Source organism: Nilaparvata lugens, chromosome 2 (assembly GCF_014356525.2).
Source record: "Nilaparvata lugens isolate BPH chromosome 2, ASM1435652v1, whole genome shotgun sequence".
Taxonomy (NCBI): domain Eukaryota; kingdom Metazoa; phylum Arthropoda; class Insecta; order Hemiptera; family Delphacidae; genus Nilaparvata; species Nilaparvata lugens.
In genome coordinates this window covers 41,578,349-41,604,030 of record NC_052505.1, presented here as the reverse complement: position 1 = coordinate 41,604,030, position 25,682 = coordinate 41,578,349, and the positions used below count along the sequence as shown (strand labels likewise).

The window sequence follows — 25,682 nt, the reverse complement described above, 5'->3', positions numbered from 1 at the left end:
AAATTTTATTTTATTCAATATTGCAGGTAATACTTTTTCGAAAAATCCAAGGGTTTCGAAATAGAATGAAAAAATAGGATAAGTTCCAAAATGTGTGTGTTTTTTGGGATGAAGCCGCCCTCTGGCGTGACAGCGAATTTGAGATTCGAATTCAGCGCCCCAAAATACATTGAAAACCAAGATAAAGTATTTCAGGGCTGTTTCCTGAAAAATGACCTTCTGACTATATTTCAATTTATTGACCGAGAGTAGTGAGGTCTTCGTTTTAACATGACCGGATTCACTTTTCACTGCTTTCTGTGAATGTTGACATTCTAACAAGGGCATGACATTTTATTAGTAGACACCGCACGAAAATAGTATGAACATTAGAAGAACTAAGAGCTGAAGAGCTCTTATTTGGCAACGTTGCATGTACTCTTATATTACTATTTTCGTGCGGTTCACTCGAGTATGGTAGGCAAAACCACTGATTCAGAAGTAGAAGTAGAAGAAGTAATGGTTGATAAATTACATACATTTATTTACTTTCTTTCCACTCCTCTATATAGACACATAAAATACTGTAAACTTTTGCTCAAATAAATTGATATCACTATCGTAAAAACTTGAGTTAGCAAAATTTCTTATTGATCAATGGTGTAACAACCGAAAACGGTAACTCGATTTTTAATAAATCTGTGGTAGGATAATATCTAGTATGTTTATTCAGTATGAATGACTACCACAATATAACTTCACAAAGAAAGTATTGTGCCAATCTTAAGAATTATTATTTCAAATTATTTTAAAACTAATCTTTCCCGTATCAGGGCGGTCTTCATCAACACTTCAACTGACTCTTTATAAATGATTTGCCATTATGTTAACTTGTAATTTACCTTCCAAGAAAAACTGAATTCTAATCAATCATTGTGTGACAGTTATATGGATAATATTGTTATGGGTCATATTGCTTTGAGGAAATAATAAAAAAATCTCAGTCCATCGTCTATCTTGTAGGTTGATTTTATGGAGTGGTACCTATGCCATTTTGATTTTATTGGAGTGGCAGCTTAAGGGCAGGAAACTGTTCAAAAATCAAAATTGACTAGGCTACTAAACGAATAATCTCATTGACGTTTGTCATGAATATTCTTCAAGTCCCTTTGCCACTTAAACTATAAAAACTTATATGATTTGATAAGATGTTTAATGTGCTTGAGCCGACAGCACCCTTTGTCATTTCAATCCCAAGTTTCTCTATTTCTTGCTTTGACCATGGATGCTTGATTAGGTTTTCGAAAATTCAGCTTTCACTGATAAAGTAAGTTATAGTGTGCTCTGATCCTGATAGTTCTGATTTGAAAAATAAATAATTGGCAACAAAGTAAGAAACAAATGTATGTCTCATATACTTCCCAAACTAATTCTTTCCAAAATGGCAGTCATCGCTTACTGGAGTAAGACATTCCATATTATTTGACAAACAAAACAGTGTAGAATGTAGGCTATGGAATAAGAAATTACAAATCTTACATCAAGCTGAATTCATATACTCAACTCATATATAATTTCTCATACTTGCTTCTTATTGTTTGTTTCTTTTCAAATCGGTCTTTTTGTTTGATTAGCAAAACGTTGACTACCATAGCCGCGAACTCAACTTAGAAATAACTCTGTGTTTTTTTGACAATTTCTTATTTTTTTCATTCAATATGAATAATTACCACAATATCAACTTCTCAACTACACAAAAAGTATAAATAACTCCATGATTTTATTTTACACTCCCAAAATTTCAAAAGTTAGGCGTCTGAAATTCTGAGTGGAGCAATGGCCTGTGTTTGAAATTGGACTACAAATAATGAACACTAAAATAGTTTGTCATTTCACAAGGATCTAACTTTGTACGTGTCGTAATTCAATAGAATTCTATTGGGTAGTATGCATTTTTCTAATGGTACGGTATGAATTTTGGCGGCACACCTCTATATAATGATCCATACATTAATTATCCACAAACGACTCCACATATCATTAATCTCCCATAATCAAACCTATGCAATCCAAACTTATGTATTCTAAAACTTATTGTTAACTCTCTTTTACTCTAAATAGGCGTTGCTTAATAATATCATTTCTCAATAGTGTAGGCTAATTCACAATAGAATATGCCAGTGACGTGAGTGATTCAAGTTTCCAAGTGATAATGTGCAGGAGAAGAAAAAGATTACCCACCTTTGTCATTAGCTGTAGCTAGCAGAGCGTTCCACTCTTCTGTTGTGAGTAAACTTTTCAGTTTCTCTTCAGTCAATCGCTTGATCTGAAAATAATAAATTTGACAGTAAGTATTTTGAAGCTAATAAGGAATTATTTGTAGTGGAATAAGTTACATTACAGAGAATTGATTTTCGAATCTTCTCCTGTACTACAGTTGTGTTATTGTTGGACCTCACTCCGTGCACTGTGGACCTCTCCCTCTGCAGCGGAGTGCACCACAATGAAGGGCTTCCCAAGCTCCATAGTAAAATTGTAGATTCCTTTGAAGTTTCTTATTTGAAATTTCAATAAACATGAAAATCAGAAATAACTGAATTTATTTTAATCGCTATCATATTCTTCTTGTTATAAATTATGATTATCTCAGTACTAGAAGTTGTCTCTCAGCATGAAAATTGATAATTTTTTCTTGATATTTCAATTGTAAATCCTAAACGAAAAGAAAATATTCTATAATGATAATTATAATAGTTGTATTCGTAAAATTTCATTCTAGTCGAGATTTTTGAGGGGATAAAAGATTGGAATGAGTGATGGTGTAGTAAATTGTGTAGGCCTACTTGATTCCGCTGGAAAATAATAATTGTCTACAGTTCACACAATAAACAAAGCTACAAAGGACTGTAGTTTGTAGTTTGAATTAGTCTTTTCAACTTAAGTTATTCAAAAAGTGAATTATATTAATAACTTATTTATATAAAAGTTAATTATATTATACTAAAGTTTATTAGTTAATAAGTGAATTTTAAGTTATTAAGTAAAGTTAATTTTTAATTATTTCCGAAAACTCGACTCTTACGCTGGATTCACATGAGGCGGATTTTGCCAGTTTAATGGAAATTTCCATAATGGCAAGGAAAGTTGTGTGAGTGCTCCACACCAGATTTTTTTGTTGATACTCAGTTTCAGACTGTTTTATATTTATGTGGCTTCTTCAATTGCCAAGTTCACTCTACTATTGTTTTCTTTCTGTTTGGTGGGTAAAATAATGGTTGTATCATCAACGTAAAGGATGTACCTTTTCTTATCTGTGAGGTGCTTTGGAAAATCATCAATATAAATATAGGAGGATCAGAAGTTCTAAGATTGATCCCTGTGGTAGCCTACTCCACTAGTAACTCTTTTCATAGATGATTGAATACTTTGTAAGTCGGCTAGAGCTGTATTTGTACTACACCCTTTCCTGAACTTGATGCTGGAAACATCAATTCATTACTCCCCAGATGGCTGACTAATTAATTGGTCATGAACTGTTCGTTCCAGAAGCTTTGATATGATGGGCAGGTTGGCTATTAGTCTATAACTAGTAGTTCTGTGAACAGTAGACCTCACGCAGTATTCTCATCCACAAGTACCTGATTGAAACTGTACTAGACCTTATGGAAATACAGCAATAGACTGGCTTCTCCACACATCTGTGTAATCACTTGTCAGCTGATTTATGATGAATAATTCTATAGTCTTATTTTTACTCTAATATTGGCGTATGAAGGAGACTCCTTTTTCCTTTTATATTATCCTAGAAATGCAAAATTTCCAAAAACCTTGTATATACGTCGACGCGCAATTGAAAAAGGAACATACCTGTCAAATTTCATGAAAATCTATTACCGCGTTTCGCCGTAAATGCGAAACATATAAACATTTAAACATTTAAACATTAAGAGAAATGCCAAACCATCGACTTGAATCTTAGACCTCACTTCGCTCGGACAATTATTTGGATCATGTGTCTTATTTTTCTCCATTCCACAAGGATGATTTTTTTTGGATTATCTGCACTGCTTGTTCCACTCTTTATTGACATGTTTCCAAATTTCTTTTGTTTTACTATCAGGCTGCATAATAATAAATTCTGGTTATTGTATGGGGTTTTCTTCTCTTTCTTACTTCCATTTATCATAATTTTTTTTGTCATACTTACCCCCCTCCACCACCAAAACACCAAACATTAACAATTCATCAGGTTCAGATATGAAATATGAATGTACTTCAATTTATAATCAGCTGATTTGGAAACATGCATCAACTCTCACTGGACTATAAACTCACTCTTAGGTAAATAGAGTATGTGGCTGTGGAGGAGGCACTCTGCTGTTTCATCCTCAACTGGACTATTTTTATGAAATGTACTCTAGTGAATACTTTATACTTTTCACAATATAACACTGTATAGCGTACACTTTTTATTCCCAACAATGACCGTTTTTAGCAATTAGCAGTTGGTCTGAATTCACCCAAAAGAAGTTAGCGCCAAATCATGAGTCTCATAAATTGAATCACCACCCTAAATATACCTTTTTTATTCCAAATCTATCATTAGTGATAATGACAACTTAGTAATACTCTAATTACGATCAAAAAATACCACATACCACTTTATAAGAAGGTAAAGGAAAAAAACATGGATTTAACGATTTTTCACAAAGTTTAAAAAAATAAAAAATTTCAACGAGCTATAACTCGCTTCCTATTGGAGATAGAAGAACATCTAGGGGATGAAAATTGTAGAGAATTTAATGCTCTCCAAAAAAGAATAGAACAAAAATATCGATTAAACAATTGGTTTTTGAGATATCGTGAAAAAACTGAAAAAAAGTACCAGTATCTCTTGGTTTTTAGGCTGCCAAAAGTTATGGCTTCAGAAATTTTGGTGGAAAACCATAGATTACTCTTACCAATACCCAAATGGACCGTTTAAAACAATAAAATCAATTACCTTAATTTTTGTTTGGTCGGGCCGCATTATAATGACTATTTGACTGGGCTAATAGATTTCTTTGCATCATTTCTGAAACTCCCACACTTACATGATTTGAAATATTATCAGAATACCCAGTACATTGCTATCATTATATATTTGATAATCCTGTGTTAATAATCATCATATTTAATAATCATCATGAGTCAACATAATTCATTTTATTCATCTACTTTTATTGTGAAAAATATGAGATTTATTAGCTGAATTGTAATTAATTTTTGAAACCTTTCAATTTCAAATTGTTCATTGTACTCTGGTAATTATGTAGCATATTTTACTGTTTGCTTATCATAGTCATATAATATAATAAAATGTATCTTCGTTATTTGCTTCTTTCCTGAAACTCCCACTCTTACATGATTTGAAATTACACCAATGCACACCTACATAATTCTATCAAAATAAACATAAGACTGTGTTCAATAGTTTCAATTAAACACAACCCTCCTTTGGACTGTGTACAAACAAAATTTGGGATTGGAATAATAAGGACTATGAGCCTGTTTTTTCATTCCCAATCATTTCATGACAGTTTATATTTGCCCTTGTTAAATAAATAAAAATAAATAGATGATACGCTTCTCTGAAATCTGGCCCAAAGTTATTCCCTTGCTTGTGAAAAGTTGACAATACTGAGACTACTGCAGTCACAAATGAAAAAAAATCTTTTCTTTATTCATATTCAACCTATTTCATTATTTTTGCTCTCAAAAAGTTAACAATGAACTGCTTAATAAAGGAAAAATAACGCTTCCATGGAATAAGACATACAATATAGGAATAAAATAGAAATTGAAACTGTGCAATGTATTTTTCCATAAGAGCCAATGTGCTACAAAATGACGAATCCCACAGCAATGCGGGTTGCCTATCTTTACCAGCTGCCTCATTTTCTTTGTGTTGCTAGTCCATTCCAGTTAGTATAGAGTTCAGTGGTTCCTTATGGAGTGGCCATTTTATGTGGTCTTTATGGCGGTACATTTGAAAATCCAATCAAATTCAATTTGATCATAACAAAATTGTTCATTTTAAAAACAATATTCTAGTTCAGATAATATGTGAATACAGGTTTTCAATTTTTTAATAATGAAATTTTAATAATAAATGCTTCAATTATTCATTTATTTATTATTAAAAATTGTTCTTATTCTTGTAACTCAAGGATTATGATTCAAAAGGCATTGGGACAAGACAGAAATATGCGAGGTCAATTTGAAAAAGAGTTTCAAGTTCCTGATCAATTAAATCTAAAAATCAACAATTCAGTTCCTAGTTGGAATCTAAATATTATTATTCTGTCGGAACAATTTAGTTTACTATTTATTTATTTATTACATTTCCAACGGTATACACCAATTTCAAAAGAATACAATCGTAACAAGATCAACAAAAATAACATGACAAATATAAATATAAATATGAGATACATAACATAGAGTCAAATAAGTAACTTAGCAATTCAGAAGTATAACAACTAATAACAGTAATATGAAATAAAATGTACACATATGCATTAGAAACTATCAGCACAAATTCAATGACTAAAGCAATAGCTAACAAAATATTTTTAGCAATAACAAAGGACACACAGTAATTCAATAGCAGCAAGTGCAACAATAGAATAATAAATATAACAATAACACAATAACACTAACACTATAACCAAACACAGCCAACTAATACAAATGATAACAAAATAATAAAAAAAAAAAAACAAAAAAGCAATGTAACAAGCAAATGGAAAGAAATACAATGAAAGCAGCCAGAGAACAAGCCCTTAATACATTTTAGCTCTGCAAAATAGAAAAACTATTCAAAGCCAAGCAATATCCCTTGAACAATATTACAAAATAACACATCATGTTGTTCAATCCATAATGATAAAAGTTTATAAATTTGAAAATTGGTGAACTAAGACCCCATAAAATGGCGATTTTGCAATGCATCACGGGACTGTGTCATGACCTGTATTTATAGACCTTGATTTGAATCAAATGCAATTTTGCATTGCAAAATCGACATTATGTGGGGTCTTTATGGTGGTACATTTGAAATATTCCAATCTGTTCACCAATTATCAAATTTATCAGCTGTTATTTTTATAGATTGAACAACATGATGTGTTATTTTGTTATATTGTTCAAGGATTATTGTTTGGCTTTGAATTGTAAAATAAATTCTTCCCAGAGAATACAGTAATAACATTTAGATTCCAACTGGGAACTGAATTGTTGATTTTTAGATTGGGAACTTCAAACTCTTTTTGAGGTTTGCCTTTTATCCCAATGCCTTATGAATCATAACAAGTTACAGGAATAAGAACAATTTTTAATAATAATAAAAAAGAATTATTGAACCATTTATTATTGAAATTCCATTATTAAAAAATTGAAAACCTGAATTTACATATTATCTGAACCAGAAATTGTTTTTAAAAAGCATAATGCATGATTTTGTTATGAGCAGATTGAAATATTTCAAATGTACACGACATAATGGCCGCTCCTTAAGGAACACGAGTGTCATGGTGTCCGTGAACTTGTAGTGCACAAGCCCAAAAAAATTTGAAAAAAATTGACAATAAACTACGAATTTTGTGTCGGCAGAATATCCAAAAATTAAATTTTGTACAAGCACAGTTTTTTTTACATGCATTTGAAGTCGCGGTCAAGGTCATTTTCCAATGCTAATTTCCCTATGCTGGAAGTGTGAACTTGTAGTGCACATGTCAGAAAAAATGCGAAAAAAATTGACAATAAACTACGAATTTTGTGTCGTCTGAATATGCAAAAATCGAATTTTGTACAAGCACCGTTTTTTAATTAGACGCTTTTGAAGATGGAGTCAAGGTCATACATATCATTGATTATTTCCCTATGCTGGCTACCTGCCAGCTACACTACCGCTCATGCAGGCAGTATATTATGCAGGCATGATAGTACGATTTGTATTACTTTGAATAAATAAAAACTGTATCCAAGTAGAAAAGATGATCTATTGAATCATCATCAACCACAAATGAAATATGCAAGCACAGTTTTCACGGGAAAATTTCAAAGTTCAAAATTTGTAATAGTGATACTATGGGAATTCTTGAATAATCAACTGCAAAAGTCAAGTGCATGGCATTTCTTCTGTTATTTTGGACTGAATGCAATGTTGAACATATATAGTATCATTTCTGATCTTGAATGAATTTTTTACAAGCACAGTTTTCACGAAAAGAAATTTCAAAGTTCAATATCAGTAATAGTGTTACTAAGGGTAATTCTTGAATAATCAACCACAATAAGTCAAGTGCATGGCATTTCTTCTGTTATTCTGGACTGAATGCATTGTTGAACATATATAGAATCATTCCTGATCAGGAATGAATTTGGTACAAGCACAGTTTTCACAAAAAAAAAATTCCAAAGTTTATTACCAGTTATAGGTATCCTCTTGGGAATTCTTGAATAATCAACCACAAAAGTCAAGTGCATGGCATTTCTTCTGTTATTCTGGATTGAATAGAATGTTGAACATATATAGTATCATTTCTGATCTTGAATGAATTTTGTACAAGCACAGTTTTCACGAAAAAAATTCCAAAGTTTGATACCAGTTATAGGTATCCTCTTGGGAATTCTTGAATAATCAACCACAAAAGTCAAGTGCATGGCATTTCTTCTGTTATTCTGGACTGAATGCAATGTTGAACATATATAGAATCATTCCTGATCAGGAATGAATTTTGTACAAACACAGTTTTCACGAAAAAAATTCCAAAATTTATTACCATTTATAGGTATCCTCTTGGGAATTCTTGAATAATCAACCACAAAAGTCAAGTGCATGGCATTTCTTCTGTTATTCTGGACTAAATGCAATGTTGAACATATATAGTATCATTTCTGATCTTGAATGAATTTTGTACAAGCACAGTTTTCACGAAAAAAAATTCCAAAGTTTAATACCAGTTATAGGTATCCTCTTGGGAATTATTGGATAATCAACCACAAAAGTCAAGGGCATGGCATTTCTTCTGTTATTCTGGACTGAATGCAATGTTGAACATATATAGAATCATTCCTGATCAGGAATGAATTTTGTACAAGCACAGTTTTTATGAAAAAAAAAATTCCAAAATTTATTACCATTTATAGGTATCCTCTTGGGAATTCTTGAATAATCAACCACTAAAGTCAAGTGCATGGCATTTTTCACTGTTATTCTGGAGTAAATGCAATGTTGAACATATATAGAATCATTCCTGATCAGAAATGAATTTTGTACAAGCACAGTTTTTATGAAAAAAAAAAATTCCAAAGTTTAATACCAGTTATAGGTATCCTCTTGGGAATTCTTGAATAATCAATCACAAAAGTCAAGTGCATGGCATTTCTTCTGTTATTCTGGACTGAATGCAATGTTGAACATATATAGAATCAATCTTGATCACGAATGAATTTTGTACAAGCACAGTTTTCACGAAAAAAGTTTCAAAGTTTAATACCACTTATAGGTATCCTCTTGGGAATTCTTGAATAATCTATCACAAAAGTCAAGTGCATGGCATTTCTCCTGTTATTCTGGACTAAATGCAATGTTGAACATATATAGAATCAATCCTGATCCCGAATGAATTTTGTACAAGCACACTTTTCACAAAAAAAAAATGTCAAAGTTCAATACTAGTTGAAGAACTCCTCATGGGAATGTTTGAAAAATCGACCACAAGAGTCAAGTGCATCGCATTTTTCATGTTATTATGGACTAAATGCAATGTTAAACATATATGAAATCCTTCCTGATCACGAATGAGTTTTGTACAAGCACAGTTCAGTGATTTTTCATTTCATTAGTCATTTTTCAAATAATGTTTATTTAATCCTTGACCAATATAGAAGGCTTAACCAATGGGTTTTACCTTCACAAACAATATTCTTATCAATTTATGTCAAAATAGAATAGCTTATTAGTCTTTAACTAGGTGCTTTAAAAATCAAGAAAAAAAAATTAGTCATTTTTCTTACCTTGTTGCCTGTGCTGTATAATGATGATTGAGAACTTAGTACATTCACCACTCCAGTTCCGATTATGCCTATAATGGTTAATCCTATATACAGAATTATTTAATCAACGTGCAGTCCATAACTGTCTCTCCACCAAATCAAATTGCTACTTTGACAACAAACTGTGGGCACGTTGGTTCATCAATTCTATGAACTTCAACAGTCTACTTGTCTTTTGGTTCAATGTTGATGCAATATGATCTCTTAAAAAAGAATTAAATGTTGATTAAAAAAATCGTTCAACTGAAAAAGAAGTATACTGGAACTTTTGAATCAAACTTTTGTATGTTTTGAAAAAAATTCAGTCAACAATTTTTTTTTTAACTGAAGAGGGGGCATTTATAATGTGAACATTCAAACTGCGCGCCACTCAATAACTTTACAAGTTAAGTGCAATGAATTGAAATAATGTAACCAATGTTATTATAATTGAATATTCATTAGAACAAATTAAAATAGGACTGAATAATATTTATAATATAACATGACCAAAAACATTAAGTAAACTGCAACTGCACAAATATTGAGTATATATGAAATGTAACTAAATTAATTCATTCTTTATTACAAACTTAAACCAAAAAACTAATATAAAAATATTCACAATGGATTATCATCTACTTTATCCTAATCAAAATTAAAAGAATTAATCATTTGTCATAATATGTTTTTTTCAATTTTGAGGTTAGAATGTCTTTTTGGAGGGTTTTTCATGGCTCATCCTTCTTCTTGTTTGAGAGCTGGTAAAGGAAACATCAATATTGTTTGGGGTATGAAATTTGGGTATGAAACCTATTTTATTTCTTATTCATTTAGTAGTTATAAGGGTCTAGTTAGTTTTTATGAGTCACTTCTCCTTTGTAAATGTGGTATTGAGACCTTAAATGATGGGATATATACAATTTCAATGCAAAATCATTCTTGTACTTTGGGCTAAAGATGCCAGTAGAATAAATACTATCATTGGAATCAATAGTTGTTTGTCATACCGAACCTCCAACATAATTTTTATTACATTATATAACAATAAGAATCATTTTCCCCGAACTGAATGGAACATTTCAGAAATACCTAAATGGTACATATCCAGTGTTTGGGTCAATAATTGTACCCGGTATTGTGAAAGAACTAGGTTCGGAAGAGCGCATTCCTCTTCAACTGTGGAGAGAGTAGGAGAGGTGTGCCACAACGTTTGTGGTTGATTATTCAAGAATTCCCCATAGTATGACTATTACTAATATTGAACATTGAAATTTTCGTTTTCGTGAAAACTGTGCTTGTACAAAATTCATTCATGATCAGAAATGATTCTATATATGTTCAACATTGCATTCAGTCCATAATAACAGGAGAAATGCAATGCACTTGATTTTTATGGTTGATTATTCAAGAATTCCCCATAGTATCACTAATACTAATATTGAACATTGAAATATTCGTTTTCGTGAAAACTGTGCTTGTACAGAATTCATTTGTGATCAGAAATGATTTTATATATGTTCAACATTGCATTTAGTCCATAATAACAGAAGAAATGCAATGCATTTGACTTTTGTGGTTGATTTCTCAAGAATTCCCCATAGTATCACTATTACCAGTATTAAACTTTGGAATTTTTTTTTCGTGAAAACTGTGCTTGTACAAAATTTATTCAAAATCAGGAATGATACTATATATGTTCAACATTGCATTCAATCCAGAATAACAGGAGAAATGCCATGCACTTGACTTTTGTGGTTGATTATTCAAGAATTCCCAAGAGGATACCGATAACTGGTAATGAACTTTGGCATTTTTTTTCGTGAAAACTGTGCTTGTACAAAATTCATTCCTGATAAGGAATGATTCTATATATGTTCAACATTGCATTCAGTCCAGAATAACAGGAGAAATGCCATGCACTTGACTTTTGTGTTTGATTATTCAAGAATTCCCAAGAGGTTACCTATAACTGGTATTAAAATTTGGAATTTTTTTTGTGAAAACTGTGCTTGTACATAATTTATTCAAAATCAGGAATGATACTATATATGTTCAACATTGCATTCAATCCAGAATAACAGGAGAAATGCCATGCACTTGACTTTTGTGGTTGATTATTCAAGAATTCCCAAGAGGATACCTATAACTAGTAATAAACTTTGGAATTTTTTTTCGTGAAAACTGTGCTTGTACAAAATTCATTCCTGATCAGGAATTTATTGAACTTTGAAATTTCTTTTCGTGAAAACTGTGCTGGTAAAAATTCATTCATGATCAGGATTGATTCTGTATATGTTTACAATCGCAATCAGTCCAGAATAACAGAAGAAATGCCATGCCCTTGACTTTTGTGGTTGATTATTCAAGAATTACTCTTAGTAACACTATTACTGATATTGAACTTTGAAATTTCTTTTCGTGAAAACTGTGCTGGTAAAAATTCATTCGTGATCAGGATTGATTCTGTATATGTTTACAATCGCAATCAGTCCAGAATAACAGAAGAAATGTCATGCACTTGACTTTTGTGGTTGATTATTCAAGAATTCCCAAGAGGATACCTATAACTGGTAATAAATTTTGGAATTTTTTTTCGTGAAAACTGTGCTTGTACAAAATTCATTCCTGATTAGGAATGATTCTATATATGTTCAACATTACATTCAGTCCAGAATAACAGAAGAAATGCCTTGCAATTGACTTTTGTGGTTGATTATTCAAGAATTACCCTTAGTAACACTATTACTGATATTGAACTTTGAAATTTCTTTTCGTGAAAACTGTGCTTGTAAAAAATTCATTCGGGATCAGGATTGATTCTGTATATGTTACAATCGCATTCAGTCCAGAATAACAGAAGAAATGCCATGCCCTTGACTTTTGTGGTTGATTATTCAAGAATTCCCAAGAGGATACCTATAACTGGTATTGAACTTTGGCATTTTTTTTCGTGAAAACTGTGCTTGTACAAGATTCATTCAAGATCAGAAATGATACTATATATGTTCAACATTGCATTTAGTCCAAAATAACAGAAGAAATGCCATGCACTTGACTTTTGTGGTTGATTATTCAAGAATTACTCTTAGTAACACTATTACTGATATTGAACTTTGAAATTTCTTTTCGTGAAAACTGTGCTGGTAAAAATTCATTCGTGATCAGGATTGATTCTGTATATGTTTACAATTGCAATCAGTCCAGAATAACAGAAGAAATGCCATGCCCTTGACTTTTGTGGTTGATTATTCAAGAATTACTCTTAGTAACACTATTACTGATATTGAACTTTGAAATTTCTTTTTATGAAAACTGTGCTGGTAAAAATTCATTCGTGATCAGGATTGATTCTGTATATGTTTACAATCGCATTCAGTCCAGAATAACAGAAGAAATGCCATGCCCTTGACTTTTGTGGTTGATTATCCAATAATTCCCAAGAGGATACCTATAACTGGTATTAAACTTTGGAATTTTTTTCCGTGAAAACTGTGCTTGTACAAAATTCATTCAAGATCAGGAATGATACTATATATGTTCAACATTGCATTTAGTCCAAAATAACAGAAGAAATGCCATGCACTTGACTTTTGTCGTTTATTATTTAAGAATTACCCTTAGTAACACTATTACTGATATTGAACTTTGAAATTTCTTTTCATGAAAACTGTGCTTGTAAAAAATTCATTCGAAATCAGATTCGATTCTCTATATGTTCAACATTGCACTCAGGATATAATAACACAAGAAATGCCATGTACTTGACTTTTGTGGTTGATTTTCCAAGAATTCCTCATAGTATCACTATTACAAATATTGTACTTTGATATTTCTTTCCGTGAGAACTGTGCTTGTACAAAGTTCATTTGTGATCAGGATTGATTCTGTATATGTTCACAATCGCATTCAGTCCAGAATAACAGAAGAAATGCCATGCACTTGACTTTTGTGGTTGATTATTCAATAATTCCCAAGAGGATACCTATAACTGGTATTCAACTTTGGATTTTTTTTTTGTGAAAACTGTGCTTGTACAAAATTCATTCAAGATCAGAAATGATACTATATATGTTCAACATTGCATTCAGTCCTAAATAACAGAAGAAATGCCATGCACTTGACTTTAGTGGTTGATTATTCAAGAATTCCCATAGTATCACTATTACAAATTTTGAACTTTGAAATTTTCCTGTGAAAACTGTGCTTGCATATTCCATTTGTGGTTTATGATGATTCAATAGATCATCTTTTCTACTTGGATACAGTATTTTATTTATTTAAAGTAATACAAATTGTACTATCACGCCTGCATAATATACTGCCTGCATGAGTGGTAGCGTAGCTGGCAGGTAGCCAGCATAGGGAAATAATCAATGATATGTATGACCTTGACTCCATCTTCAAAAGCGTCTAATTAAAAAACGGTGCTTGTACAAAATTCGATTTTTGCATATTCAGACAACACAAAATTCGTAGTTTATTGTCAATTTTTTTCGGATTTTTTCTGACATGTGCACTACAAGTTCACACTTCTAGCATAGGGAAATTATCATTGGAAAATGACCTTGACCGTGACTTCTAATGCGTGTAAAAAGAACTGTGCTTGTACAAAGTTCATTTGTGATCAGGATTGATTCTGTATATGTTCACAATCGCATTCAGTCCAGAATAACAGAAGAAATGCCATGCACTTGACTTTTGTGGTTGATTATTCAATAATTCCCAAGAGGATACCTATAACTGGTATTCAACTTTGGATTTTTTTTTTGTGAAAACTGTGCTTGTACAAAATTCATTCAAGATCAGAAATGATACTATATATGTTCAACATTGCATTCAGTCCTAAATAACAGAAGAAATGCCATGCACTTGACTTTAGTGGTTGATTATTCAAGAATTCCCATAGTATCACTATTACAAATTTTGAACTTTGAAATTTTCCTGTGAAAACTGTGCTTGCATATTTCATTTGTGGTTTATGATGATTCAATAGATCATCTTTTCTACTTGGATACAGTATTTTATTTATTTAAAGTAATACAAATTGTATTATCACGCCTGCATAATATACTGCCTGCATGAGTGGTAGCGTAGCTGGCAGGTAGCCAGCATAGGGAAATAATCAATGATATGTATGACCTTGACTCCATCTTCAAAAGCGTCTAATTAAAAAACGGTGCTTGTACAAAATTCGATTTTTGCATATTCAGACAACACAAAATTCGTAGTTTATTGTCAATTTTTTTCGCATTTTTTCTGACATGTGCACTACAAGTTCACACTTCTAGCATAGGGAAATTATCATTGGAAAATGACCTTGACCGTGACTTCTAATGCGTGTAAAAAAAACGGTGCTTGTACAAAATGTAATTTTTGAATATTCTACCGACACAAAATTCGTAGTTTATTGTCAATTTTTTTCAAATTTTTTTGGGCTTGTGCACTACAAGTTCACGGAGCCAGTGTCATGACCTGTATCTATTGACCTTGATTCAAATACCTGCTTTCAGCGCTCCAGGTGTGAGTTTTATCAACTACAACTACAAAATTCCTTATTCCACAGAGAAGAAAGAGAAGACTCCTCCTACTTTGTGCTTATTCCAAAACAGTAGGTAGTGGTATAGTCTTTAGTTGCAATCTTAGACCAGTTATAGAATAGACACGCAAGTCTAGCCTCTGAGCCAACATCTACTGCCATATCTCCAAATTGTGACGTCATCATCGGATAGAAAACTTTCAGATTGTGTCTATTTCAGAAGGATGTAGATTATTATTCATTAAAATGATAATCTCCAGCTGCGCTCCCGCTGAAATATACACAATCTGCTATGGAAAACAATGTAAACAAACTCTACAAAAAAGTTTTCTATGTGATGCTGACGTCACGACTTGGAGATATGACAGTAGATGTTGGCTTCATCGACTTTCAGTATGAATATACAAATTCTATAACTGGTCTAAGGATTGAACAACATGATGTGTTATTTTGTTATATTGTTATATTGTTCATGAAATTTTGTTCGGTTCTGAATTGTAAAATAAATTATCCCCACAGAATAATAATATTTAGCTTCCAACTAGTAACTGAATTTTAGATTTTCAAATTGGGAACTTCAAAATATTTTTGAGGTTAGCCTTTTGTACCAATGCCTTATGAATATCATAACAAGTTACAAGAATAAGAACAATTTTTAATGATAAAAAATGAATTATTGAACCATTTATTATTGAAATTTCATTATTAAAAAATCTAAAACCCGAATTTACTCATTATCTGAACCAGAATATTGTTTTTAAAAAGCATAATGCATGATTTTGTTATGAGCAGATTGGAATATTTCAAACGTACCGCCACAAAGACCCCACATAATGGCCGCTCCATAAGAAACACGAGTGTCATGACCTGTATTTTATAGACCTTGGTTGCAATATTGGTAACAATAATTTAAACTTCTTATTGTTGAGAACTTTAGTGAGAAGATTACCGGTAATATGAAAGATTGAAAGAAATACGTCGAAATTTTAGGGAAAACGGAATTTGCAGAAGAATGTGATAACTATAATATTTATTTGGAAGCAGAAGAAGTTACTTAGAATTTATTGCCGTCGAAATGAAAACTTCTATGCAAAAAAGAATATAAGGTCTTTTGTGTATAGAACAAGACCAACAAAATTGTAACAGTAAATGATCAATATTAATGTTAGTTTTTGTTTCTAGATTACCAAAAAACATTAAACCATCTTCTCTGTGGTCCAAATTCTCTATGCTAAAAAGTTGTTTATTATTGAAATAAAACATTGATCGTGATAAGTCTTCTAAAACAATTGCTTCCCTCAAGAAAAACTCCATTTGCTACAAGCCCAAAAAGTCCAAAGTGTTAACAAAGGAGCAAGTAATCCAATTCCTCATTCACACGCCTGATGAAATAAGTAAAGTAATCTTAATTTTTGGTGTATTTGGTGCCTGTTGTAGGGATGAGATTTTCTCATCCTCATGAGCCTCGTCACTGAAAAAGTGACCGCGTCTTCAGGCAGGTTGTCAATCAGCATATCACATGCATTTTGACGGACAACAAAATCGCGTTCAGTCAATTCTTGAACAACAGCCAATTCATAAGAATGAAATTAAAGGTCATCATGAAAAATTCGTCAAACAGTGGAGTCAGAAATTGCCATAGCAGCTGCGTGTTTGCGAGCCGAACAGTTGTGAGAATGCACAACTGACTGCCTCACTCGTCCGATATTTTATGGAGTTATGAAGGTTCGTTGAAGTCCATTTCTGGGTTTAGCGACACTTCCACTCTCCCAAAATGAGTTAACCCACGACAGAATCGAATGAAGGCCAGGAACGAATCTGTAAGGAGGAATATCAAATCGTGTGCGGAAGGCACGTTACGTAGAAACAAGTGATCGACCATTAAAAAAGGAGCTCTCAACAGCGAAGGCCCGCTGCTCTCTAGACCACAGCATGATGCCTACTTACTTGAGGGAGGATAACATTTAGAAATTCCCCCTCCAGATGCGACCCCTCCTGCCCCTTTAAACGACCAATTTACCGTGCAGAATTTTTTTCAAATAAATAAGTTTCTCTGGCGCATCTTGTACTATTCAATACAGAGCACATGTGCTAACGTAGGTGCTTGTGTTTCTCCAGTGTCAAGTGCCAAAGTAGTCGCTCAAAATTGTCCGATAGTGAATGGCCTGGCTTATAAATTCATGCTTCAAATCAGTATTTTAGAACTGGTGAAATTTCTATTGTTGGCAGATCAATGATACCTATCTATGGTAGAATGCTTTACATATCTTTCCACTGTGGAAGTAGTGGGAAGTAACTGTGTTATAGGAACAGAATAACATTCTGTTAGCGAACCGTTCATGACCTATCTTGATCGCGAAGATTACCCTCACTTTCATCGGAGGAAAGCTTTATTCAGTGGATTGCGAACGTCCGCTAGGAATGAATAATAATAATAATTGTGGTACCAATTACAGGAGTTTCGTAGAGCGTTGCGCGTTGCGTTTAGGCAGAAGTAAACGCCACATAAAAGCGTTCGCTGCTCGTCGGAGCTTCACTTTTGCTAAAGAGAGAAAAGCAGTGAAAGTTGTGCCAATGAGAGGGTTGCCGTTGCCACTAGACAGGCTCGGTCAAGCAGCAGTAGCAGACATTATTACTACTTCTGTCTGCCACTGGTGTTACCTACCTATCATAATTTGATCCTGCAACCGATAGTGGCAACGTAATAATTAGACGATTCAGTGATTAGAATGAGTCGCTATGGTTTTTAATGATCACTATGAATTCTGGTTGTAACTAGATCTCAGATTATGGAATGATACATACAATGCATAGAGCTTCTCACCGACTCATTTCGGTGAAACTGGAAGCTGCATCCTCTCAATTACAATCATGGGACAAAATTGATATTTTCATAATGAAGATTGATTTCCTTGTACATTATTTATATTCATTCCAATTTTAACAATAAAAATAGAGGAAATTGGTATTTTAGCTGAGGATAATGCCCGGATAAGCCTTTAGCATTAATAATACTTCTTTTACCCAGGCATAAGCCTAGAACTCTGAACAATTTGTCCCATTTCGATATAAATTAAGAAATATCTGAGTAATACATTGAGAGTGTTCTTTTCTAATTTTAGATTAAAATGAGGCCCAGGTAAGAAATCAGGTGAATAATGATACAAAATTGCTGGACTTGTGGTGTTAATCCTACCCAATACTGTTTTGATGCAGTAGTCACTTTAAAAACGATCCGAGATCGATAGTCTGAACTCATTTCATTGCCATGTACAATGAATTAGCGTATTCATCTATTAATAGTTCTCATTCATTAATAATTCATTTTTGCAACTTCATATTCTACCGTATTATATCCACAAGTCTATTTTAAGTGTCATCGTATCTTTGAGGTAGGACATAGCATTATATTTCATATAAAGCGTTACAGCATATGTAGGGTACATAACAAATTATTCATTACAATTACACCTTTCATACTTTCAAGCGATTCGATTACTAAATATATAGGGTAAATAAGAGATGTTGGCTTTTATTTCAGTTGGTAGCCTTGAAGCAATGACTGTCATTATGAAGATAGGGCTTATCATCTAACTCGAGAGAAGGTTTTTATTATTAAGATGATGTCCAGGTTTTTTCTTCTCCGCATCTTCTGTTTCTCTGAATTTATCTACTCATAAAAAAATTGATAGAGATGCGGCCATGAAATGCGTGCATTTCATACAAGTATCTTACAATTGTTTCAACCGATTAAAGTGACACTGTCTTGGTAATAAACACGTTAGCAATGTAATACCAAGTGAAATCTAAATGATTATAAGAATGTCAAGATCCCAGAAAAAAATATGAATATGGTAATTTAAGCTACGAATTATTTTAACAGATTGTAAATAATTAAGCACTAAATTAACGGTGACTTCCACGTATGTGATTAGAACCAGTGACTGGTGATACGGGAAAAACGACCCAATTAAGTTGGAATGAAAATACGGTTTTTAGGAGGGGAACTGAACAACGGGGCCGCACCATGCGTGACCAAGCCCTACTCTCACCTCTCACTTCTCACCGGCACTCGCAGCCCCACAGCAACAACAACAAAGCTGTTGATCCCACAATTAAAGCAATATGCATTTGAACAATGAACCACGATGATTGAGAGCTCATTTCCAGGTCAGGAAGCTCCTTCGCATTTTCATATAGGGTTGAGATAAACTTATTTAGATTATATTTATTTCATCGATTTTGCTTCTCAAATTTTACACAGTATGCTCTTGAATGCTTTTGGCACTTTTTAATTAATTGGAATATTTTAATTAAGAAATATCTAGAATAGGATTAAGATGTGTTGAGAATCGAACTGACTGTGATAAAGGAGATAATATTTTGATAGCGCATCCCCTCACCCTTCCCCTTAGCAAGCCACCAGCCAGCAGTCACCATCTCAGTCTGCCTACAACTTACGATGATTTTATGCACCAGTATATTGAACTTGGACACATATCTATTGCGTTGAAATCCTCATCTTATGTAATCCCTCACCATTGTGTACTGAAACCTACTAGTTCAACCACTCGTCTCCGTGTTGTCTTCAATGCATCCGCTCCCTGTAATGATGGTGCTAGATTTTATTGAATTTTCGTGTTAATAATGTAGTTGTGACTTCAGATATAAAAATGATATATCGTCAGATCGAGGTTCGTGAGCAAGATAGACAGTACCAACACATATTTTATCGTCCTTCCCCTAATGAGGACATGTGTGAATACCAGCTTAATGCGGTAAGCTATGGAATGTTAAGCTCTTCTTATCTCTCTCAACGCACCATACTTCAAATTGTGACCGACCACGGTGGAGAATTCCCACTAGCTGCTAATGCACTGCGTAATCACACCTACGTTGACGATATCGTAACTGGTGCATCCAGCCTCCAAGAAGCTCGTACTTTCATTCAAGAATTAAAACAACTCACCGCCAAGGCTGGCTTTGAACTTCTCAGGTGTTCTTTAAATGCTCCTGATGCCATCTCAGACCTACCTGATGATTTCATCGAGAATCCAAGATTTTTCTCTGATTCTTCAGAGAGTATAAAAGTTTTAGGATTTCAGTGGAATCCCTCTTCTGACACGTTCTCTTATCATGTTTTGTCGTTTGATAAGGAAATTACAAAAAGAGCGATTTTGTTGTACATAGCCAAGTTGTTTGATCCTCTTGGACTACTGTTATTTTTGCTTGCAAATATTTCCTAAAACTAGTGTGAATTTCAAATATAGAATGGGACACTCCGCTCACTGAAGAGCTTGTACACCAATGGATCAAAATTTACTGAAGAGCTTGTACATCAATGGATGAAAATTTCTGACTCTTTTAAAATGCTGTCTTCAATAAGAATACCTCGCCTCATTGAATCAATTAATGTGAAGGTGTCTCTGATAGGCTTTTTTGATGCTTCTGAAAAAGATTATGCCACTTGCATATATCTACATGTTGCTACTGATGTGGTATGTATGTATATACTGATTCGTATGTATGCACCTCATCATGTCTAAAACTCGCGTTGCACCTCTGAAAACTGTTACAATACCTCGTCTCGAACTTAACGGTGCTTCACTTCTGGCAAAACTTTACAATTATGTCTTAACCGCTTTATCGCTTACTGTGTCAACTGTACATTTGTATTCTGATGCTAAATTGGTGCTGACTCGCCTGAGGAATCCTTAACACCAAATGAAAATATACGTGGCTATTCGAGTGATTCAAACTTCACAACTCACTGCACCTCAATTTTGGTTTCATATTTCAACTGTTGACAACCCTGCTGATGCTGCCTCCCGTGGATTGTCACCTGAACAACTTATGAATCACTCACTGTGGTGGAATGGACCATCATTGTTGCACGTGATTCCAGACGAATGGCCACAAAACAAGACAGAAATGATTGATGATTTCAACTGTTAGAGTTGAAGCCTCCAACTTCAGTATTTGTAACTTCTGTGCTAGAAAAGTCTTACTTGCTTCAAGAAATAGAAAAATACTCTTCTCTCCACAAGACAGTTCGCATCGTAGCTTACATTAGAAAATTCATCAATAAATGTAAGCACACTATCCAATGAGGATACAATCTTCGCAGCCGTAGAACACAACAGGTCACCGTTTCAAATGCAATCAGTGCTGCAGAGTACCGCACCGCACTTTACTCGTTGGTCAAGTTAAATCAAGAGTTCTACCTCGCTGAGGCAATTGGACTCATACACAAATCAAAAGTGCCTACCTCTATGCTGTCATTGTCTCCATTCCTGGATTCTTGCGAGTGCATCAGGCTGGGCGGTCGCCTTCGGCATTCATCACTATCATATGATAGCAAGCATCCACTGCTATTGCCAAAAGAATGTCACTTGAGTAATTCGATCAAACCCACATGGATAATTTACATGTTGGACCTCGTACTACTCAGTCAATTATTCTGCGAAGATTTTGGATTATCTCTGCTCGCAGCTTAATCAGACACCGAATTCATTTATGCGTACGTTGTGCACGACTCCACTCTCAACCTAAGCAGCCTATAAAGTCTGACCTCCCTTCATTCAGAACAAATTCGGCGCCTGTCTTCTCAATAGTCGGAGTCGATTTCGCTGGACCTTTTGGAACTAAGGCCAGCCCTATCAAAAGTACAAAACCCAACAAGGGTTATTTGGCATTAATGTTTGTATGCCTAGTTGTCCGGGCAGTTCATTTAGAGTATGTATCTGAGCTCACTACCGATGCTTTTCTAGCGGCTCTTGATAGATTTGTCTCAAGAAGAGTTCTACCTAAACATATCCACTGTGATAATGGATAGAATTTTGTAGGAGTCTCACGTAAACTCTCAGAAATACATGAATTTATTTCAAAAAATCAAGATGAAATTCAAACGGCATCATCAAATTGTCAGATTGAATGGCACTCCAATCCACCTCATGCTCCAAATTTCGGAGGAATTTGGGAACCTGACATAAAGTCTGCCAAAAAATTGTTTAAGAATGTCATAGGAGAAGCCAGTATGACATTGGAAGAATACTCTACAATTTTTTCGCATATAGAAGCAATTTTGAATAGTCGTCCATTGCTGGAAAGTTCAACAGATCCAAATGAAGAAATGCTAACGCTCACACCAGGCCACTTTCTAATTGGTATGCCTTTACTACTACAAGTTGTTGAAACCTCAATAGATGAAAAATCTTCTACTCATCAGCGATGGGCCAGACTTCACCAGCTAACTCAAAATTTTGGAATAGTTGGTCTTCGGAGTATCTACAAATATTGATTCAGCGTACTAAGTGGCAAACGTCATCTTCGGCTCGTCTACAGGTTGGTCAGATAGTTGTAATAAAACATTCCAATACTTCGCCTTCAACATGGCCAATAGGCAAGATAGTAAAGTTGCATCCTTGGCGCGATCATGTAAGTGTCGAGTGGCTACTGTTCACACCGCATCAAGACACACTCTTTGACCTATCAACAAATTATTTGTTCTGCCAGTTGCTTAAGCGTAGTAACTGGACTCTCATGTATATATATATATATATATATATATATATATATATATATATATATATTAAGATTATCTTAATATGTGTTTAAAGACTGTAGTCTTTGGTGGGCGGTATGTTGAGAATCGAACTGACTGTGATAAAGGAGATAATATTTTGATAGCGCATCCCCTCACCCTTCCCCTTAGCAAGCCACCAGCCAGCAGTCACCATCACAGTCTGCCTACAACTTCTGTGGGAAACGTATCAAAACGCCGTCTGAATCGCCAGGTATTTATTGGCCGCTTGTCACTATTAATTAGGCTACCTATTTGTATTTGTCTAGACCTCAATGTAAAATCGCGGTCCTCCGTATCCCTCATAATCCACTAAGATGAATGTTTACAAATTCGAGAATGAAAATTTACGTATTGAAAAACTACTTATATAAAACAGCTTTAGGATTTGTGACTTTGAATTATTTCCTAAAATTAGTTCTAGACAAATAATTCAACATTTACATATTCATTTACTTTGAATATTCCTTAAGTGAGCTCTTACAGGATGAATGTCTTATTAATAATTAATGATTTGTTAGAATGTAAGACTACTGGGCCAGAAATAGCTCACCTAATTTTGAATGTATGAAATCTCGTTATTTGACTTGAAATATTTTTTCATAATATTTATTGAAGTTTACTCGAAATGAAGCATTCCAAAATAATGTTTAATTATTATATGCTCTATTCCAAAATTGACATATATTATGTTTTAGATATTTTTGAAGTGCCAAGAGCAGTAAAGAAGCAAATCATATTTCTTCGATGACTTCAGAAAATTGTTATATAAACATTATTTACCGCTCATGAATGAACCAGGAAGTAGTGGGAGGTTTACAATGCATCATTATTGCCTCCTATAGTAAGAGCTAAGGCGTCGGGTGAAACAATGTAGTCCAATTATTACTATCGAAAATTTTCAATTGTTCAACAAAAGCCCACAACAAAGAAAAAAAATGATGTGGTTAATTTAATGCAGCAGTAACAAACTTGGGAAAGCGAGTTTTTTGAGAAATAAGCATTTTGGCCTGAAGAAAAGACTCAAGTATTCTAGAATGCCCAGGCGATCCACATGGTTGATAGTTGAGTACAATAAGCATGGATACAAAATTATTATTAGCCTACTCACAGAATTTCCTTTTTTTATTATCATACGATTTTCTACAATAAAATTGCTCTTAGGTATGAGCCGTTTGCTCTGAGGCGGAACACTTTGATGGATTATTACTCTGAAAATACTCGTTCGTTTTGTATGAACAATACATTGATTGCTAGTACAATCATAACTGAAAGTGTTATATTATTATATGAACAATGACTTATAATAATCCACAGGTTTCTTCAATAAATTAGATCAATCAGATCTAAATAATGAAGCTATGATCGTTTTAAATAATCTTTTCTATTATTACTAGGGAATTGAGAAGTTAGTTCTATATTTCCCTCTTTTGTGCTCATAGTACCTATGCATTTATTTGCACTGAAACTCCTAATAAAAATTGATTCCTGAATCTTCAACTAAAAACAAACCGGTGTGAAATAACACGAAAAAATTTTATAAACTCTCAGTTTACTGCTGCTCAAAATGATTACTGTTTTTCTCAATTAGAGATATGCTAAACATTTTTTTTAGATTACGTCTTGGGGACCCCAGGATGGAGTATAAGACAAGTCAATTTACCATATAATATGCATAAGTAATATATATACACATATGGTTTGAATATAACTCGCAGTATGTACCTAAAAAAAAGGCTGTCCAGTTTATTTATAACATAGAAAATACTGTGTATTCATGCACACAGAATGTCAAGACTTTGAAACAAACCCACATATTCAGATGGAAAGGAACTCTTAGATACTATAAAATGTTCCATCGACTAAAAACTTTTTTAGTTGATTCTTTAATATTTTCATACTTTCCTGATTTTTCAATGTATTTGGTAGTTTATTATAAAATACCCTACCAATATAGCTAGGCTTTTTCTCAAAAAGTCTGCTATTATGGCTTTCTAGATAATAATCGGCTCTATGTCGTGTATTGTGATCTTGAATATTAAAATTTTGGGTTATACTGTTCATTTTCACATACAAGATTGTTTCGTAAAGATACAAAGAAGGTACTGTTAGCAGTCCAAGTCTTTTGAATAAAGGCCTGCATGACTCCAGTCTATCATTTATACATTCCATACACCTAATAGCCCTTTTCTGTATTTTGAAAACTCTGTCCAGGTTCTGTTTAGATGTGTTACCCCAAACTAAAATAGCATACCTCACATGTGACAATAAAAGACCGTGGTATGCTGTTAGGAGTAACTTTTTGTCTTTCAACCTGGAAAGTTGTCTGAGAATATATACAGCAGAAGACATTTTATCACAAATTACATTTTATTACATTATTTTCCACGTTGTAAAACATTTGGTAATCATTAACGCAATAATTAAGTATATTTATAATTTCCATTGATTAGTAGTAACACTACTACTCTACTCTCCAGTAGTAACAAACACTGTTAAAAG

The 25,682-nt window shown here is 33.4% G+C and overlaps 2 protein-coding genes across 2 annotated transcripts in view; one reads left to right on the top strand and one right to left on the bottom strand.

The window, feature by feature from the left end:
- The window catches only part of LOC111049950 (mucin-5AC-like), a 119,099-nt gene that overhangs the window by 2,335 nt on the left and 91,082 nt on the right, over window positions 1-25,682 (top strand). The gene's annotated exons all lie outside the window — the stretch shown is intronic.
- Window positions 1-25,682, bottom strand: part of LOC111048600 (A disintegrin and metalloproteinase with thrombospondin motifs adt-1) — a 93,634-nt gene that overhangs the window by 43,563 nt on the left and 24,389 nt on the right. The window contains exon 2 of the mRNA XM_039421240.1: window positions 2,221-2,305. Within this exon, the coding sequence (XP_039277174.1) occupies window positions 2,221-2,305 (85 nt within the window). The remainder of the gene's footprint in view (window positions 1-2,220; window positions 2,306-25,682) is intronic.